At 34.5% G+C, this 18,763-nt stretch overlaps 1 protein-coding gene across 2 annotated transcripts in view; it reads right to left on the minus strand.

Annotated features, from left to right (window-relative positions):
* Edil3 (EGF like repeats and discoidin domains 3) overlaps positions 1 to 18,763 on the minus strand; it is a 415,229-nt gene that overhangs the window by 295,546 nt on the left and 100,920 nt on the right. For both annotated transcript variants that reach the window (XM_050119861.1, XM_050119860.1), the window contains exon 2: positions 10,833 to 10,961. In XM_050119861.1, coding sequence (XP_049975818.1) covers positions 10,833 to 10,961 — 129 coding nt within the window. The remainder of the gene's footprint in view (positions 1 to 10,832; positions 10,962 to 18,763) is intronic.

An 18,763-nucleotide genomic window follows, 5' to 3' on the forward strand; every position in this document is an offset into this window, starting at 1 on the left:
GCCACTAGATAGATCTAGAGCCCTGTTCCCTCCATGATATTCCGTTACCACCCCTAACTGTGCCAAGGAGAGAAGTCGGAAAGCTAGAATTCATAAGCAATAACACGATTACCTCAGCTGACTTTGTCCTCGCATGGCCAGCATGGCAAGGCATGACAGAAATGCAGAAAGATGTTCCCTTCTATAGAACAACAGTTTTCTATTCTGAGCAAGAGGAAGCTAGTGACCATCTAGTCAGCTCCTACCCAAATTTCCTAGCCTTAGTCCTTTTCCATTGTCCCCCGCCATGAGAAAAAGTCTCAAAATGAGAGAACTTCTAGAAAGAAAATAGTGGGAACTGCTGAAGCCTTATCTTTATCGGGCATTACATAATCAGCGCAAGACTGTCAGCACATGGAAAGCAGCCTAGATTAGAGGAGAACTGGATCTATTGAAGCCATGTGCTTTGAGATGTCATGTCAGCATCTTAAACATGTCCTGTTTCAGCGAGGATACTAACACTGATATTTTTCCTCTTTCTACCTTTGTGTCAATACTGATGTGCAGAAAGGGAGTAAACAAATGCTCCGTCAATCTTTTCTTGCCAGCCAGGTGATGTTAATGATTTTATCATTTCTGCCTTCATTTGGTCTTCCTAGTCCACCTCAGCTAATCTGTAACAAAGGTGCTCTAGAACGTCACTAAGATTTCTTTGATTAGGCTGGCCATGGTGACGCATGCTTTTAATCCCAGTACTAGGGAGATAGAGGCAGAAACATCTCTGTGAGTTCGAGATTTACAAGAGCTCATTCTAGGACAGGCTCCAAAGCTACAAAAAGATTTATTTGATTAAATGCCAATTTCTTCACATACTTCTCCTAATTCCAGGGACTGATCTCTTCTTTATAGTCTTACTCAAACTCACTGGAATTAATATCTATCCAGGCTAATTTTGTCCCTTTTAGATAATTTATATATGATTATAGTAATCAAGGCTTTAAATGAAACAAAGGGGACAGAATTTTCTTATGTTATTTAATTATGCTTAGTAACAATGTGTTTTTAGAAAAATCAACAAATACACACTTTTTTGTTTCTACTATGGAAATAAATAATTCCAAATAGAATTATCATTAAGTGGACCTAAATCCACTGAAATTTGTTTCAATTGAAGGACACCATAATTAGATTTTCAGTCTTTTTTATAAAATTCTTATGGTATTAGATACTGTTTTTTTCTTTTTTTGATACAGGGTTTTGTTGTATTGCCTTGGCTAGCTGTTAACTGGACATCCTACTACAACTGTATCCCAATCTCTGGGATTATAAGTATGTGTCACCATGCTTGGCTGCATAGTTTCAAATACAACATCATTGTGCTTAAGAACTGAGCAGTCTCTAATGTTGCTTTTTCTGCAAATACCATTGAGCAACTAAACCTAAAGGAAATTCTAGTTTTCTATTCCTTATAAAAGTATAAGAACATTTTGTCCATTTATAAACATATCAATTTCACTAATGATAGCATTTTAAGACCTTGTCCTTATTGTTTCAAATTTAAATTCAAAATGATTTGTTATAATTGGGATACTATAGCTCAGTGTACAGTTAACTCACTATAAAGGAAACAAACAGAAGATACAATTTCCAAGAAAAGAGGCATGTATTCATATTAAAATTCAATAGCGAAGGAAACACACACAATAAGATCTGAGACTTTCAGGAGTGCTGAGCATATCTTAAATGTTTTAAAACCCACTGTAAGTCTTCTACAAGGCATATTTATGAAAGTGTTCAAGTGGGAAAAGATACATTTTCTAAAGATGAATATTATCACAGTGCCTGTGATTGTAGTTTTAAAATGATGCTGTCTTGCTATGTTGCCTAGACTAACTCTGACTGCAGCTTCTGCTTTAGGCTCAAGAGTACTTGGGTCACGGGTATTAGCCATAACAACCAGTCTTATTACTTTAAAATTGTACTTTTCATTTTCATAAATGTATAAAACTGTGCATTTCATTAAATTCCCAATAATATTAATTAGATTAAATGAACATTTTAATTTTACATTGGAACTTTAGTTTTCATTATATTATTCTGAAATGAAATAATACAGCTTTTTCCATTTTAGACTGCTTATATATTTTCTCTCTTAGTAAGATAAATAGCCAGTGGATGGAGAAATTTCTCAGTGGTTTAAGAGCACTTGACTGCTATTGCAGAGGACCTAAATCCATTACCCAGAGCCCTCACTGAGTATTACACAGATGCCTATAACTTCAGATTGGGGGACCTGAAGTCCTCTTCTGTCCCAATATGCACCCACTCACATAGTGAATACAGCATACATACCCCAGACAAATATACACACATGTATAATGCAAATTTTAAGTTTATAAGTAATAGTAGAGAAATTTGATAGGAGTAATTTTATTAGATTTTGTAATCTAATAACTACAGTAACTACAAACCTTTGCATATATGTATCAATGTTTTTATTGACAAAGAAATCAAATTTTAAACATGCAATTATAAGAAAGTTAATAAACTAGCCCCAATACCCTCCTCTGTACTCCACAACACACCTTTGCAACAAAAATGGATAACTCATAAAATAAATGACAATTTACACTGGAGAGGTTGTAGGGTAAAGGGAACATTCCTGCATTGCTGGTGGGAGCCTACATTGCTGGTGATACAGCCCTTTTTGATGTCAGTATGGCCACTTCTCAGAAAATTAAGAAATGAACTTCCTCAAGACCCAGCAATACCACTTTAGGGTATATATCCAAAGGATGTTCACTTGTGCCAGAAGTACTTCTGCACAACTGTGTTCATAGAAGTCATAGCCAGATACTGGAAAAAAACTAAATGCCCATCGAATGAAGAATGGATAAGGAAAATGTGGTTCATTTACACAATGGAGTACTACAGAGCAGAGAAAAATAATAACATCTTGAAATTTGCAGGCAAATGAATGGAGCTAGAAACCATCATGAGTGAGGTAACCCAGATACCAAAAGACAATTATCACGTGTACTCACTTATAAGTGGTTTTTAAACATAAAGGAAAGAAAAACAGCCTACAAATCATAATCACAGAGAACCTAGACAACAATGAGGACCCTAAGGGAGACATACAAGGATCTAGTCTTCGTGGGAAGGAGTAAAAGACATGATCTCCTGAGTAAATTGGAAGCATGGAAACCACGTGAGAGGGTTGAAGGAAATAGGACGGGCAGGAAGAAAAGCAGGGGAAATGTACAGCTCAATGAAATAAATTTTCAAAAAGAAAAGCTTTCAAATGCAGTCTTTGGAACAGGCTACATTAAAAAGTTCTCATTATTTAAATTTGCTCTTATTCTTGGGCACTTGAGCGCTGCTGGTATTGAAGACAGCAAAACCCAGAGAAGATCAGATGAACCATCTTTGAAATCCCATCTGCAAAAATGGATCTCGTGACTGTGGCTCACAACAAGGTGAGATGTTAGAGTAAGATGTCAGAGACAAGACGACTCATTCAGGGACAGGAAGATGCCTTAGCAGGTAAAGTATCACAACTTGGGTCTGATTCCCAGAAACCAAAATGGAAGGAAAAAGACAACTTCCAAAAGCTGTCCTCTGTCATCTGCCTGTGTGCTGTCACACGAGATTACTTTCTAAATATAACCCCAGTAGCACAGACACTGAGAGCAACAATTAATAAACGGGATCTTCTAAGATTGAGAAATTTCTGTAAAGCAAAGGACTTAGTCAACAAGAAAAAAACAGAAACCTACAAAATGGGAAAAAATCTTCACCAGCCCCACACATACAGATAACTGATCTCCAAAATCTACAAATAAATCAAGATACTTGATATCAAGATACAAATAATCAAAAAATGGGTATAGGATTTAACAGAGACCTCTTAACAGATGACTATCAAATGAATGAAAAACACTTAATGAAATGCTCAACATTTGTAGCCATCAGAGAAGTGGAAATCAAAACAACACTGAGATTCCATCTTACAACTGTCAGAATGGCCAAGATCAAAAACACTGATGACAGCTTATGCTGGAGAGAATGAGAGATAAGAGTAACACTCCTTCATGGCAGTTGGGAGAGCAAACTTGTACAACCACTTTGGAAATCAGTATGGTAATTAGGTAATAATCAGTATAGAAAATTAGGTAATGATCTACCTCAAGACCCAGCAATACTACTTTTGGGTATAGATTGGGTGTAAATTGGGAGCATGGGTATTATGGAAAAGGGTAGAAGGGGAGGGGGAGGAAGGAGGAGCAGAAAAAAATGTATAACTCAATAAAAACCATAAAAACGAACAAAGCAGGCCAATTGTTATTAGCTGATGTACCTTTCTTGCCAGGATGAGTTGGTGACCAAGGGTTATGATTAATTTCCTGTGATTGTTTCTACCTCAGTTTCCGAATTTTAAAAACAAAATTGTTGAGGAGTTGTTATGTACCTTAAAGGTTTAAAGTAAAGATGACTGATTATTTTTATATGCAAGTTTAGAATTATGATTCTAATAGGATTTCTTATACAATTATATTTTGAGACAAATAATAAAATGATTGTTTTTTTCTTTATAACTTCAAAATTCAGACTTCCAGCAAAAGAACTGGCTGAAAAAAAATACCTTGTTTGCTCTATAATGAGTTGCTTGGGCACAAATCTATTTGTATTTTTGGGATAACTTGTTTTCACCTGAAATACATAAAATGTTGAAGCATGTAAGGAATATGAAAAACATGCTGGTTTTTTTGCTTGTATTCATTCACGTGAAAATTAGAATGTAGCCACACTATGATTTTTATATGGATTAAAAGATTTTTGTGAGGGTGTATAAGAAACATGGTCTGGATCCTGAAACTTTTTGCCCCCTGATATACCTGTTTTTTTAAGTAAATTCAAAAAATCATGATCAAGTAAAGTCAAACTTGCTGGAAAAGAAAGGTACAGGGTTTGACATCTAGCCAAACAGTTCTATTTGTTTGCATATGTTTATTGGTTTAGAAAAGTAAGTAAATATAACTATAAAGATAATCTCTTGAGCTCTCATTGACTTGGAGACCTCTATAGTCATCTCACAAAGCAATCAGCTCTGGGAGAAACTATTATAGACCATACAGAATAGTTTGCTTTCTATATATTAATTTCATATAAGATGGACTATAATGCGTGTTGCATTTTGTTGGTCCAAAAGTAATATTGATGGGAGAATCTGTCAAGCATTTATAATTTTATTTACGATAAACATTTTACTAAAATATAAAAAATATTCATTTGGTAATTAAAAATTGGAAATCTGAAAATCGCCTCAAACCTCCCAGGACAATTTAAAGTTTGTCATCATTCTGGTATTTCACAGCCACTGACCAGAACCGTCTCAGACAGACTGATGGGGACATCTAAAACCAATCATTTTTTAAGAGATAAGTGTGAATATGGTTATTCACAGGACAGTCAAATGCACACTCAGCTTGCAGCTTTATTTCTAATGTGTCTTCATGTTTCTGGGATGAACAGCCTTTTGTTTTGAAATGATGCAGGGACAATGGGACAAATTAGAATTAATGAGTATGGAAGGCCAGAAATTAAATAGAATTTTAATCTACTCTAGAAAATAAATACCAATTGCAAAATGAAGATAGGTTTGGCTGGGATGAGACAAAGAAGAGAGTACGGAAGAAGTGAATCACATGCCATTGTGTCTTTTCCCCTACGTGCTGGAAATGAGGAGCCTGTCTAGACACCAACCAGCCGGTGAAGATACAGAGACAGAGCCAGTGTCACGATGTCTTCCTATGAACTGCCCCAATAAACCCATTTCTGTAATATTCTCCTTTTCCCTAAAAGACTATTAGGTCTTATAGTACTACCAAATTCCAAGCTTGATATGAGTTAAATTTGTGCTCAATATTATCATCTTAAGATGCCTAGTATCTTTTTATGCCTAGTATATTTGATGAATAATAAATTTGATGAGTAATAAATAATACAATGAGGAATATTTGCCTTAGTAATTGAAAATATACTACTAATTCTTAAGGACAGATAATCCGTTCTGCCTATATTTTAATAACCAAATACACAATTATAACTTCCAAATCTGTGCTTGACATCTTGAAATATGTCTAGCAACTTCTAATTCAATACCTGGAATGCTGAATTTCCTTTTTGCCTGTATATCTATTTGTACTCAAATTAAGTATCTCAGAAAATTGTAGTCTCATGAGAAAGAACACTTATGGCTTTTCCAGAAGAGCAGAATTAAGTTCTCAGCACACATGTTGGGCAGTTTGCACTTGTCTATAATTTCCAGTAATAGGAATCTAAATAGGTGATCTAAACAATGCCCTCTTTTGAACTAACTGGTACCTACACTCACACATGCAACCATCCCATACACCCATTTATACTCCATTAATAAAAACAAGTAAAAAATATATTTTTAAAAAAATACAAGGAGAAGAAAAGTCTTTTTGTTTCAGCTGTACGAATTGTTCGCTGTATCCTCTAAACTCTCAGTGCTTCCACTCAATCTGCTGGGCATTGTCTTCCCATTCAGTGACACCAAGTGTGCCTGACAACCTGTATCATGGCCAGTCTGTTCCATCTCCTCCCATAGCCCAGCAACATCATCTTTACTACATGTTAATCATCTCCGTTGTTTTTGGTAGGAAATACAAATTCGTTAGTGACTTTACTTATCCCCTAACTTACACATATAGTGTCTTTAATCTGGAGTAAGTTTAGTTCCTTATTTTCTAGGTTAGACTTATAGTTTTTTGTAAATGTTATGTTTTTCATTCATGCATGAATTCTCTGACATGCACATGCAGCAGCAAACTTATTCATAATTTCGTGTATTTAGACCAGTATTCTTATTTATTACCTACCTGTCATCATCTATTTCATCTCTTCTTCCTCAATCTATAGCAATTCCTATGAGTATAGTGTTCACCTTTATCATTAAGTAAATAACTCTATAATTATTTGATTATTGATGAAGGAATATTAAGACTGACTGACTGACTGACTGATTTATTGATGGATTAAAGTTCTGGGGTAGTAATACTGATCTTGCATGAAGTAAAAGTTAATTGATCTGAACTACAGCTCTAGCCAATATTATAAGTTTTCTTAAAATCATTTGTTTTTGTTTCTTTTAATTTCATCAATATACTATGTGGCTGTACTTATACTTGTTACTACTAATATTTTTTTGATTTTAAAAAAAAATTACTCACTCCCATAGCAAACACAACATTGTGCTACATAAAAGATATTTTAAAAATTACTGATATTTTCATTTATAAACTCTAAGCTATTCACTATCAATAGACATTTTCTTTATGTAAGGTCTGTATGTACAGGTCCACATCGCTGTATAGGAATATGATCCAGATGTGAACTGTGGAGTTCTGTCTACAAATGCCTGGAGAGATTGTCAGCATCCAGAGCACATCTGTGTGAAATTAGTGCATTTGGTAGGTGATGTCTTCAAATTCAAGGATATGATGTGGCAAGTTTTGCTTAAATTTGATGCAAGAGAAAGTTTCTTATTGCTTTCTACAGGAATCAGAAATAAATCTTAGTAATTTGAAGAGGTTGAACAGATATGAATGTGGGAATTTAAGTGTGTGAGGAGAATGAGAGAGCAAGATAGCAAAAGATAGCAAAAGAGGGTGAAAGAGCAGGAGATAGATGGATGGATAGATGGATGGATAGATAGATAGATGATAGATAGATAGATAGATAGATAGATAGATAGATAGATAGATAGATAGATTATTAAAGAAAAATTCAAAGTAAACATGTTACCTGATGAATGAATTACACAACCTGGGAGACTTAACTGTCTTAACCTCTATGATTTGTGTCAGCAATGTAAGTGATATGAGAACTGAGAGCAAAAGTGGTAAAGTGCCTCAAGTTTATTTGACACTATGTGTCTTGTGTGAGAAAAACATAATCCCAAAATTGAATGAGAAAGTCATTTGAATTGAATATCATGGAGAACTTTAAATGAAGCTATGACAAACTATTAATGTGAGAAGTAAAATCATTATGGAAATTTTATGTATATGTATGTGAAATTACCCCTGACTGACAGATATTTATCACTGAGGCAAATGTAATTTTAAACATACTACTAAAACACAATTTTTAAAATTTGGACATTATAAGAATGATGTTTGTCCCTCTCTTTTTTACCTTTCTTCCCTCCAAACTCTGTCATATATGCACCTCTCCTTCAATTTCATGGCTTTTTTTTATTAATTGTTATTTTATGTATATGTATATATATTGTATAAATGTTTTTAAATATAATCTATTCAGTCTGTAAAATAACTATTTGTATATATGTTTCCAGTGTTTATCATTTAGCAATTAACAGCCAATTGCTATGATCTTCTCAGGTCTTTTGCTCCTAGCTTTTCTCCTTTTCCATAGTTCTTTGCATAGGATTGAAACTTATGGGATTTTTTAATTATTTTGTATACAATTAGGAGTAAGTTCATTTTCTTTTCATGTGAAATAAAAATTCATTTAAATAATTAAATGATTATAAAATTTATATCATTGTATAATAATATAAAAATACTATATATAGCTAAATAAAACATAATATATAAGTAAAAATAACATAGCTCTATGTTAAGTTATTACCTAAAAATATTCACTTTTCTATTTTATTATTTTAAATATAAAATCTCATTATTCTTTATGCTTTGTCTCCCTTGCTACCTAATACGGAGAAACAATGACTACAAAATGTCTCAGGTAATTTTCAACTGAAAAGAAAGAGTGGGGGAAGTTAAAAAGACAATGCTTCAAATACTTGGTCCTTACATTTTAAAAATAGAGAAAATCCTAAAGTAGGTAAGATATTAAAAGCCCTACTAGTTAGTATTTTTAGTCAGTAAATGTTCAATATTACATTAATATATGCTTGATAAATACAGGCTTGAGAAAGAAGTCATAGAAATGAAAATAATATGCTTGTTCTATGAAATTACCTAATTGGGAAATTATTATACTATACTATGCAGTATGACAACTTTCCTAAACCACTCTTCTGATGAAATGATGGATGATGAATTAATAATTAAAAGTGGGATATCAATTAAAATTAATTATCATTTTGTCTCTGGTTTAGAATTTGTAGTTATAAGATGTAGACAAAACATTTTATTCTACAAAGAAACTATGAATTTGATATTGGTGGAATTAAAATAATGATACTAAATTTTCATTCTAAATTTCAACATTACTGGTAGAAGAAGTACTTACAGGTATAATTTTCTTTGGTAATATAGACTTCTGAATATATTATTGTCATATTGAACTCTAAAATGCTACTTTATATATGTGCAGATGAGGTCAAAGTGATTACCAACTTTATTTCTATGGAATAATGTCAAGCTCCATAAAATATTGCTGATTTAATAAAAACCTTTAAAGACAATTATCTTTGATATGAATTAAGCTGGCTAAGTGCTTTAAGCAATAATATACGCCTATTGTTATTCAGATTCAATCGTGCTAGTGTAGTATCAAAACCTAAGAAGCACGTGAAAAAAACAAAACACATTAATGTTCATAACTGGAATATGAACATAGAAAATTAATGATTTCATTACAGTTTCCTTTTATTGTTCAGCTAGCAGTTATGGGGCTCTTCCTAATCTCAGCCTATATCAGAAGCATCAGATACAAGGATAGGTAACACAAACTCATCCCTGGGTTACAAATGCTATTAATGTTGTTTTCCAAATTGATTACCAATAGCTACTGAAGTGTCTAGTTTTCCAGCAATAATGGTGGCTGACAAAATTTTATTCAACCTAATTGTATTTTGTACTTCACAACTATAAACCACTTTGTACAAAGTGGACAGAATTGATTATGGTGCTGCTTTGACCCAGAGAAAATATTTGTACAGGAGCTTACAAATTGTGGTTTCTAAAATACTTTTAAATTCCTTGAGAAATTTCTACATGCATTTTGATCAATTTACCCCTATTCTTCTCCTTAATTTCTTCCATACCTGTTCCTACCTCTCTCCAATCTAACTTTCTATCCTTTCCTTTTTGAAGTTGTATAAACCATATACTCCAGTCTGTTCTGTCCAAATAGCTCAGAATGGGACACCATTCAATGAAGTGTGGGCAACATCCTAGGAGCCATTAAAGTATAAACATGTTGTTAATGGGGAGCCATTTGGAAACAATGAAAGTTACAAAGTTTATATAGCAATAAAATTTTCACAAATTAAAAAGTGTTTTTGGAAAATAATCAGTGACATGGATCAATTTTGACAAAGATGAGGTTTTTTTTTTTTTTGAAAGGGTTTTGCTGAGAAATGCCATGGAATGCTATCTTTTTTATATTCCTAAAAGGTGATATGTGCTAATATTCTAAGAAAAGTAGTGATTTAGGAGATTTTCAAAGTACTAATACTCATTATCAGTTCTTTTAAAAAGTTCTGCTAAATTTAAGTTAATGATTTTACCTAAGTCAACACAAGAATTGTGTCCTTTCTTTGCCTTCAATTTTTTTTATTAATATGAGAGGCTTATGGAATTAACTTTATTAAATTATTATTTGGAGCTTAATTTTACTACTAATCACTAAGCTGGGAACAATGATGTATTTTAAGAATATCATCAATAAAAATATAATTATAACACCAAATAAAAACAATAGAATCGAGAGTATTAAAGCCTAGGAAGTTCAATAGAATCTTACAAAGGCTCTTCAGCCCACAAGAGTCACATCTGTGAGTCATGCAAAAAACAATCATGATGAAGACGGAGATGCTGAAATCTTGCACTTACCAACCTCCACAACACTAGAGCAGTTGGGATCTGTGAAGCCCTCTGGACACTCACAGGAAAAGGAATCATCAGCCAATCCCGACAGACAGATGCCACCATTTTCACATGGATTGGGGTTGCAAATGTCACCTGGGGAACAGAAAGTCAGAGTTTGACTTTTCGTGTATATCTTAGCATTAGAACTCACCAGGTTACTTGGTATACCAGCTCTCTGAAGATCAGGGCTAGACTTTTTTTTTTTAATAATTAGTTCAATACATCTCTTTACAGACCTTTTCCTTTGTAATGTTTTGGTTCCTCTCTCTAATGTACTGAGATGTATTTCCCAATACTTAGAATCTGCTAGAAAAATGGCCATCAGTGTTGAATAGAAAATGGTAATTGGTGAAGTTGTCACCTGTAGTAACTTGCAAGACAGAAAGCGTATGTGATAACATTTTAGATGGAATAATGAGGTTTCCATACAGACTATTAATATGTCAGTTGGTTCTTAATATCTGCATGTGATAAGCTACTACAACAAAGAGGCATGCCAAGCACAGAGCCCTTTAACTGAAATTTAAAGAAATACAGAGGGACCGGGATATCACTGGAAAATGAAACTACTGCTCAATTTTAACCACTCAAACTAATAACTGGTCAAATTTTAAACTTTGACAGAAAGATATAACCCCATCATAAAGTCATTTATGTGCCTTAATGTTCACGAAAATAGTTCAGAGAACTCATTTGGAGCATAAATGGGCCTCTCAAGAAATCAAAGGGCATCACGAAATCCTGAGAGGTGTCCCTGAGTAATCTGCCATACTTTGAGTAGCACTGCTGATTCAATGTGGAAGGAATGACTGGCAGCCTTTAGGTAAAGCCCTGGGTAGAGAAGTATGAATGATTGTGCAAAGAGGACTTGAGGTAGATTTATCCAAACATTTCAAATGAGACTTTGTAAGTTAAAATGACATCTACAATGTGAAAAAAAAAATGAGAAAGAAGAAAAGGAAAAGGGAGGGAATAATCAACAGCATCATTAGCATCATCTAGACCAAAGATTTAATTTATTTCATTGCATCACTAAAAGAATAAAACAAAATAAAATGTGCATGAAGGAAGATGCACCCAGTGTGAACCCAGTTTTCCAGAGGAAAGTGATAAGCAACATATCTAGCAAGAACAAAGAGAATTTAGAGTGAATAGTCACCAAAGCAATTTTGCAGTATCCTTTATAATTTCATTTGTTTTCAGTACTATCCCTAACAAAGTGTGCCTCACCAGTCAGTACAAATTGTTTATGTAAAATCCATAAGGGCAAGGCAAGCTGAAGATACTTACAGAGTCTTATGTGAATTGACAAATAATAAAGCAGTGTCTGGTGCGGGAGAGTTGTCTGTATTCTGTCAATCATGTTTTAAATAAATGCTGATTGGCCAGTCAGGAAGTATAGGTGGGAAAACCAGACAGGAAGTAGACGTGATGCAATGAGAACAGGAGAATTCTGGGAAGGAGGTTGTTGGTTCCTCCCAGTCCTGTATAGACCACAGAGGAAGCAGGATGTGACCTTCTAGCTGAAAAAGGTACCAAGCCATATGGCAATTATATATAAGAATAATGGGTTAATATAAGCTACAAGAGCTAATAAGTAGCCTGAGCTAATGGGCCAATCAGCTTTATAATTTATAGAGATCTCTGTGTGATTTTCTTTGGGGCTTGCCGGCTATGGGTACTGGGCGGGACAGAAACCCCAACAAGCAGGCCCCATTCATGTTACAAGAGTCTGGGAGAGAGTTTTAGCAAGAGAGATATTCTTTGGGCTTGCATTTATATTAATTCAAAAACCAAGAAAAGCTCATTCTGAATTGTTTCTTTCTAGCAGTTAAGGCCCTATGCAGTACACACAAACACACACACACACTCACAAAACACACACACACACACACACACACTGATATCCTTCTTTTGTAGCTCATACTACACACTACAAGTACTGATGTCGATTGACAGATAGAATTAAAAAATATGTAAAGTTGGCAGTTTTGTTTGATTATCCAGCAATTTGGAGCTCAGCTGTTTATTTTCTGAACTTTATTGTTGTTTGATTATTGAATTATTTTTTCATTTTGCTTTTGCCTTTTCTTAGTCAGAATTAGTACTGTTTTAATAAAATACCATGGCTAAAGCAACTTGGGGAGCGAAAGGTTTATGAGGCTTATGCTTCCAAATCACTGTTCAGCATCAAAGTCAATCAGGGCAGGAATTCAAACAGGGCAGAAACCAGGAGGCAGGACTTGATGCAGAAGTAATGGAGGGGAGGACGACTGCTTACTGACTTGTTCCTCCTGCTTCCTTATAGAACCCAGGACCACCAGCCCAGGGATAGCATCATCAACAAAGGGCTGGGGCTGAGCCCTCCACATCAATCACTAATTAAGAATATGCTCCACAAACTTGGTTACAGCCCAATCTTAGGATGGCATTTCTTCAATCGAGACTCCTAGATCTCTGAAGACACTAGCTTCTGTCAAGTTGTCATAAAATTAGTCAGCACATGCCTACTAATTTGTACTATGGTAAAGCTTGTAAACATTTTTAGTTGAAATATACAACTTGAATATAACATGATAGAGTAACAACTTATTAGAATTATGGTTAACTTATCAAACTTAAATTTACATTTATCAAGCTTATATCTACTATATTAGCAACTTTATAAATATATTTTGATTTAAGTTTTGTGTCCTTACACTTTCCCTGTTATTTTCACACATCCTGAATCTAGCCTATGAACTTGAAAATATCAGACAAGTACCCCACTTTTTAGCTACATTCTCAAACATAAGGCCTCAACATATTGGTAATTTTTCTCTACTTTGTGTCTTACACACAACATTAATATTTGCACATCATTTTAAGGGATAGAAATGATAAAAAATTACTACAGTATACAATTAATCCAAATGACATTGCAACAAAATAAGTATGGGTTTTGAAGTAAAGCAAGAAATCTATTTGTTGATTTTTATAGTTCACAACAGGGTGACCAAGTAGTCTGTCTTAAGAGATGGTGTAAATGTATTTGGATTTAAAGGCAGTATTTTATCTGGAAAAAAAGAGTCTGTTTCATTTCAGATGTCTAGAACATTTCAAATAAATATTTCTAATAATAAAGCTGGTATTGAATTCGAGGGCTTTCCTTACACAATTAATTATTAAATGTTAGTTTGACATTAGGGCTGAAATAAGATGCAGGGGCAGACGAGAGATCCTTCAGATCATAAGTAAATATTTCTGCAGATAAAGGAACTTTTTTTCTGAAAAAATATAAGAAGTGTTAGACTAAAAGTTAGGTAGCACAATTTTGACAGTTTACAAAAGTTAAATCTACTATGTCAAAATCTGAGGATATCCACAAGGTTCCTCAGTATTAGGTGGATAATCTGACCAGCACATAAAATTGTGGCCTTGCACAAAACAAAGACAACTGTAACATACAAAGGTAGCCACTATGAGCCTTAGGGTCCTACTGTGAATCTGCTTCTGCCATGCACAATTTTAATAGCATTCTCATTGTAGTAATGTTTTCCAAGACTCAGATACAAAAAGGAAGTCAAGAGTGTAACAAGTGTAGCCTTCTAAGGTAAGCCTCTACAGCAGAGCACTTGTCTAGCATTCAGAAAGGCCCTGTACTTTCTACCGAAAATCAAGAAAAGAAAAGAATCTACAGAAGTTTACTAAGAAATAATGACAGCATGTTGGCCGTTCAATGACCACCACACCGCTCATTTCTTTATAGTATCCTAAGTAAACATTTTGAATACAATGACAAACATATGAAGGTAATGCCCATGAAGGATGGGATGATGAAAAACCAAAGCAAACAAAGAAATCCCTCGTTTTACAATGCAGGTCTTAGACCTATGCGAAGAACTAAAGGGGCTGAGGATGAAGAAAGCAGAGGTAGAAATAGCTGGTAACAATGAAGTCCTCTGTAACACAGTATGGAGCTCCAGGGCAAAACCCACTCTGACAGAATCCCTTTGTGAAAGGCACAAACAGGCAGTAGTGGTTTTGCCCTGAATTTTGGCTGTATACAAATTGGGCTGGGTCCATGGGGCATCCCCCAAGTCTGAAGAAGGTATTGTAAGCTTACCATGGATCTGAAAAGGCATGATGTCCCATAAAATTTGATTGGGCAGTGTCGCTCCATGGGCACAATAGCGTTCAATCTCAAAGCTACCTGCTTTTTCTTCGGCTCACCAAAACCATCAACTTACTTTGCTATTTTCTACATTTAGTAGTTGTCAAGATGATGGTGTTGACCATCTTAAGAGATGTTGGCAGTCTTAAGAGAAAGTAAGAGTCCTGGGTAAATTCTATGCCTAACTGATATATTTGTCAAAACTTCTGATTCTCTGCAATTGGAAATAATGTAAGGAAATGCCTCCTTGAAGAAGAGAAAATAATTCACAGTTAAAACTTAACTTGGAGTTCAAATAAATGATTTTTTTCTATTTAGTCATTCTCTAGGTTGATAGGTCTTAAAACTACGATGGCAATCAGCACAGAAAGGCAGCTCAGCAAAGAAAAACAAGACAATACAGATTGCAATCCCTTTCTCTCCACTGTCAGCAGGCACTCTGCTACGGCTCTGCACGCTGCAATCTGCACAGTATTAATACCTTGATGTTTCCTAGCTGGCTAGCCTCACCTTCTTTAGATTAGGACAGATGTGTTTAATTTTATTCTAACTATGTTTTATAGTTCCATCTGCAGTTTATGGCAGAGTCGGGCAAATTAAGCTGATGCTGGTTTGCCTTTTGGCAATAGAATGAAGCAATTATTTTTCCCAGGAGTAAGAAATCTTTGCAGGCTAAATTTAACTTACCATTTGCCTGAACTTTCCTCCCACTCTCGAGTTCTGAAAGGACTGGAATAGTCAACTTCAGCTTTAGCTTCGTTTTGCTCACTGACCCCTACTTGTTGCCAGTAACTTCATGTTGAAAGGGACATAAAGAACATCTTATTTTCTCTCATTATCTACTCACAAGGCATGAACCTTGAACTTTTAGAGTAACATTTGTAGATACCTTAACTATCAACTCTTTCTATAAAAAACAGAGCAGAATAAATAAGTAATGACAAAAAAAGAACAAGAAACAAAAATTCGGTACATTTTAATGCTGTTTTCTATTTCATCAGTATAGAAAACTATACTTCTGTTTCACAAAAAGAATATTCTATTATGACAGTACAATGAAAATTGGTATACAAAATGGCTAATTTGTTTAACTGATATTTAAGATCTCAAATCGTTTATATGCTATATTTTTTAGATAAACTTGTATCTGTCTTCTGTTTGCATATCAGAGAATTAATGACTCATCCATCGTGTATTCGTTTGCTAGAAGAAACCACATTGAGATGCCAAAGTGCAGCGGAGATGAAACATATAATGTTCCTGCACTCTTAGAGTTTATATTATAGAAGAAATGAATAATGAAAGCCTTACAAATAAGCACAGTGTGTCGTGCGCTGTAAAAACAAAGCCAGGAGAAAAATCTACCTGACATAGAATGCTATAAAAAAGAAGTGATTGTTTAACATTAAGAGTCAAGCAATGTCTTTATCTTAGCTGTGAACTAAAGGATGAGCATAAGGGAGCAATGTCAAAAGGGAAGTAAGACCTTTCTTTTTAGAGACAACAAGTGACTAGCTCTCATGGTAGGAACAGGAGTGAGGAGGGCAACTCATACAAGATCAGTGTATATGCGACACAGTAATGGCTTGACATTAAGTATTTGTTAGGAGAACAAGTTTTTATAGAAAGATGTGTAATTTAAAAGTCCATATTTAATTCTCCTAGTGCAGCAAATAAAATACAGTGTTCTTGATTTGTATATCTTAAGCATCTAAAAATATATTTATTATTTACATGTTGTTTTCATATAGTTGTATTTGATGTTGTTTTATTAATATATTTACATAGCATTACTAATGTATTCATGTGTTTGCAGCATAATATAAATAAATTAGAAATTTCTTTAGATGAATATGGAAATCCCTGTTTTATCTTTTCCACTAGATGTGCTAGCAAATATGAGACTATAGCCTCAATGTTTATTCTGATCTCTTTCCACCTCTACAAACACACTCATATAAAGTTGTAAAACTAAAACTAAGAAAATTATGTTACTCAAGAATTTTACTTCTTGAACATAACTTATTACTTAATCAATTCAGTTTCTCAACATGGTAACTGTGCAGGATGTTGCAACTCATATTGAAATGTGGGAAAACAAAACACAGGAAATACTTGAATTCACATTCCACAACCAGGGAAATGTGAACCTGTACATTACTATGCCACCTTCAATTTATTCCTCTTCCATTGAACATGGCAGCTATAATGCTACTTCATTAAAGAACTGAAAGAAAGCAAAATCTTTGCTTTCAATTGCACAAGTCAGAATTTTGAAACAACTATCAATTGAGTGCATAAAATGATTAGTCAAATCTTGTTCACAAATGAGCAATAACTCTAGTTAAAATGAAATAAGGCTCATGAGAATTTGTATAGCCAAGCTGCCAAAACCTACCGAAAAATGTTAGCATTCTTATGATGAAATGAAAACATTCTATATGAAAACATAGGAAAATAGCTGTTTTTAAACCAACAATAGGCTTTTAAAGTTGTTATGCCTTAATATATCATGTATATTCTAATTAGTTGAATGCATACAATTCTATTTTAAAACCTTTTCTCACTTACTAAAAAGTATGGTCACTGTATATTTCAACAGTTTATTAAAAAGACATGAATTACCACTCAATAAGGAGGGATGAATAAACTAATGGAATTTTTAAGAATTCATTTGGAAAGTTGCATATTATTGTACAACCTGTGTGTTTGTATGTCTTAAAATATATGATGTTAACCATAAACAATGATTCTACTAAATGCCAGAGGACAACAAATAAAAAGTCAGTTTCACAAATAGGTAGCCTCTTTTAGACTCTTGGGTAATGGGATCTACAAGCATTCTGCATGATTTCCAAAGCTCTAGGTTACTTTCCAAAACCAGTGGATGATCTCATATAGCTGAAGATACCACAGATTTGTAATATGTAAGGCAGAGCCATCATGCAGGTCCTGATCTGGAAGCTTTGTCTCTATTACTTAGTTGCCATAGTTCTTGAAAATATTATTTTGGTATCAGAAGAAACTTCAAGCTACAAAGCCACTGGCCTTTGGAGATATGCTCACAGAAACAACAGTGACAGTAATGTCATAGGATTAATCAATCACTTTCTGATTGCACTTAAATGCCCTCTATAAGATGAAACTCTTACTTGGTACCATTGTTTAGTCAAAAAATTGTGACTAAACAGGCCATAAGCCCTAAGAGAGAAAATTCTATTCTTATTCTCCTAAATGGACATCGTATTAAACCAGTCCCTAATGGTTTAAAATTATACACACACATAGATCAATATATCTGCCAAACTTTGTCATGGAAGCTTCTATTGTGGTTGGTGGTGATTAATACAAGATCCACAACCTGTCAAGGTGCAGAGAATAAGTGACGACAGAATCACAGAATTCTGAGCCCACATCAAGAAACTTGTCCAGCTGGACTGTGACTGAAAAAGCATGGGATAAAACCGGACTCTCTGAATATGGCGGACAATGAGGGCTGATGAGAAGCCAAAGACAATGGCACTGGGTTTTGATCCTACTTCATGTTCTGGCTTTGTGGGAGCCTAGCCAGTTTGGATGTTCACCTTCCTAGACCTGGAAGGAGTGGCGAGGACCTTGGACTTTCCACAGGGCAGGGAACCCTGACTGCTCTTTGGACTGAAGAGGGAGGGGGAGAGGAGTGGGGGGAGAGGGAGAGGAGTGGGAGGAGGGGGAGGGAAATGGGAGGCTGGGAGGAGGCGGA

The sequence above is a fragment of the Alexandromys fortis genome, unplaced genomic scaffold (genome assembly GCF_014885135.2).
Source record: "Alexandromys fortis isolate MF-2015 unplaced genomic scaffold, M_Fortis_MF-2015_v1.1 scaffold_132, whole genome shotgun sequence".
Lineage (NCBI taxonomy): Eukaryota > Metazoa > Chordata > Mammalia > Rodentia > Cricetidae > Alexandromys > Alexandromys fortis.